This window comes from Pygoscelis adeliae, unplaced genomic scaffold, assembly GCF_000699105.1.
Source record: "Pygoscelis adeliae isolate BGI_AS28 unplaced genomic scaffold, ASM69910v1 Scaffold4, whole genome shotgun sequence".
In the NCBI taxonomy this organism is placed as follows: Eukaryota; Metazoa; Chordata; class Aves; order Sphenisciformes; family Spheniscidae; genus Pygoscelis; species Pygoscelis adeliae.
In genome coordinates, this window is record NW_008824986.1 from 1309190 (window position 1) to 1310915 (window position 1726).

Genomic DNA, 1726 nt, shown 5'->3' on the forward strand with positions numbered 1-1726 from the left:
CCCTCCCCAAAAGTAGCTCTTTCCAGAGGCTGAGAGCCACAATGCCCTGTGGACTGGGATGAGGAGCTGCTCTCGCAACCGGGGGGGACCCTCGCTGCCATCAGCAGGTTTTTGGCCGGCAGGGAGCAGGCAGCTGTTGGGGCAGCAGGGATTGGGTTTCAGGGCTGGCAGCGGTGGCCAGCAGAGGCACGGGAAGAGGTTCTGTCGGGCAGATGTATTTCAGGAAGGAGGGGGAGCGGCCAATGGGGTCTTCGGGCAGCTGCTCCTCGCAGGCGGGATGGGAGCTCTAGGGAGGAGCCCCCCCCCCTTTTTTACTGCTCTTGTCAAGACCTTGTTGGTTGTCCCTCGTGGGAAGGGTCAGCCTCTGACCCCTGCCTGCTCCACCCTGCCTGCAGAGAGTTACCACTGCGCTGACCCTCCTTCTCCCCGCAGGCAGGGCCGCCCCGGGCAGGGCCTGTGGGGCAGAGGATGCCGGGCGGCTAGCCCAGGACAGCTCCCCAGCGGGCGGGAGGGACTTGTGTGTCCCCCCCATGGAGATCCGACGTGCTTTGCCTCAGGATTTCTGGGAGCTGCTGCACTGCCTGAAGATGAGAAGCAAGTATGCCGTCCTGCTGGTCTTTGTCGTCGGCCTCGTCATCATCGAGAAGGAGAACAACTTCATCTCCAGGTAGGGAGCGGGTACCTAAGAGACCCCATGCTTTTAACCCTTTCTCTCCCCCACATCCCAAGCTCCTCTGCAGCAGGAGCCCCCCAAAACACCCTACTGGGATGCAGGGGTGGTCCTGCTCCCCTCCAGGCTGGGCTGGGTCTCCCCACAGGGTGTCGGACAAGCTGAAGCAGTCCCCACAGGCGCTGGCGGAGGCAAACGGCACAGAGGCCAGCCCAGCACTGGCCGAGAATGGCTCGCTGGCCTCGCTGCGAGAGCTGGACGCTGCCTTCTCCCAGCTGAGGTCCCACCTGCGCAACGTCACCCTGCAGCTGGCAGGCGATGGCGACCCTGGGCCGCGGCGGCATGTCCTGCTGATGGCCACCACCCGCACTGGCTCCTCCTTTGTGGGGGAGTTCTTCAACCAGCAAGGCAGCATCTTCTACCTCTTTGAGCCCCTCTGGCACATCGAGAGGATGGTGACCTTCGAGCCGGGGGGAGCCAACGCGGTGGGCTCGGCCCTGGTCTATCGGGACGTCCTCAAGCAGCTCCTCCTCTGTGACCTCTACATCTTGGAGAGCTTCATCTCGCCGGCACCTGAGGGCCACCTGACGCCCTTCATGTTTCGGCGAGGCTCGAGCCGCTCACTCTGTGAGGAGCCCGTCTGCACACCCAGCACCAAGAAGGTCTTCGAGAAGTACCACTGCAAGAACCGCCGCTGCGGCCCCCTCAACATCACCCTGGCCGCTGAGGCATGCCGGCGCAAGCAGCACGTGGCCCTGAAGACGGTGCGCATCCGGCAGCTGGAGTTCCTGCAGCCGCTGGTGGAGGACCCCCGGCTGGACGTGCGCATCATCCAGCTGGTGCGGGACCCCCGGGCTGTCCTGGCCTCCCGCATGGTGGCCTTCTCCGGCAAGTACGAGACCTGGAAGAAGTGGGCGTCTGAAGGGGAGGCTCCCCTCCACGAGGAGGAGGTGCAGCGGCTGCGGGGGAACTGCGAGAGCATCCGTCTGTCGGCCGAGCTGGGGCTGCGGCGACCAGGGTGGCTGCGGGGTCGCTGCATGCTGGTACGCTACGAGG

At 64.9% G+C, this 1726-nt stretch overlaps 1 protein-coding gene across 1 annotated transcript; it reads left to right on the forward strand.

Annotated features, from left to right (window-relative positions):
* Positions 1–530: 530 nt before the first annotated feature.
* Positions 531–1725, forward strand: CHST3 (carbohydrate (chondroitin 6) sulfotransferase 3; the record flags this gene model as incomplete). Its single annotated transcript, XM_009325982.1, has 2 exons — positions 531–667; positions 819–1725. Coding segments are annotated over exons 1-2 (1044 nt in total), but the record flags the coding sequence as incomplete, so codon positions are not given.
* Between the last annotated feature and the right edge of the window lies 1 nt (position 1726).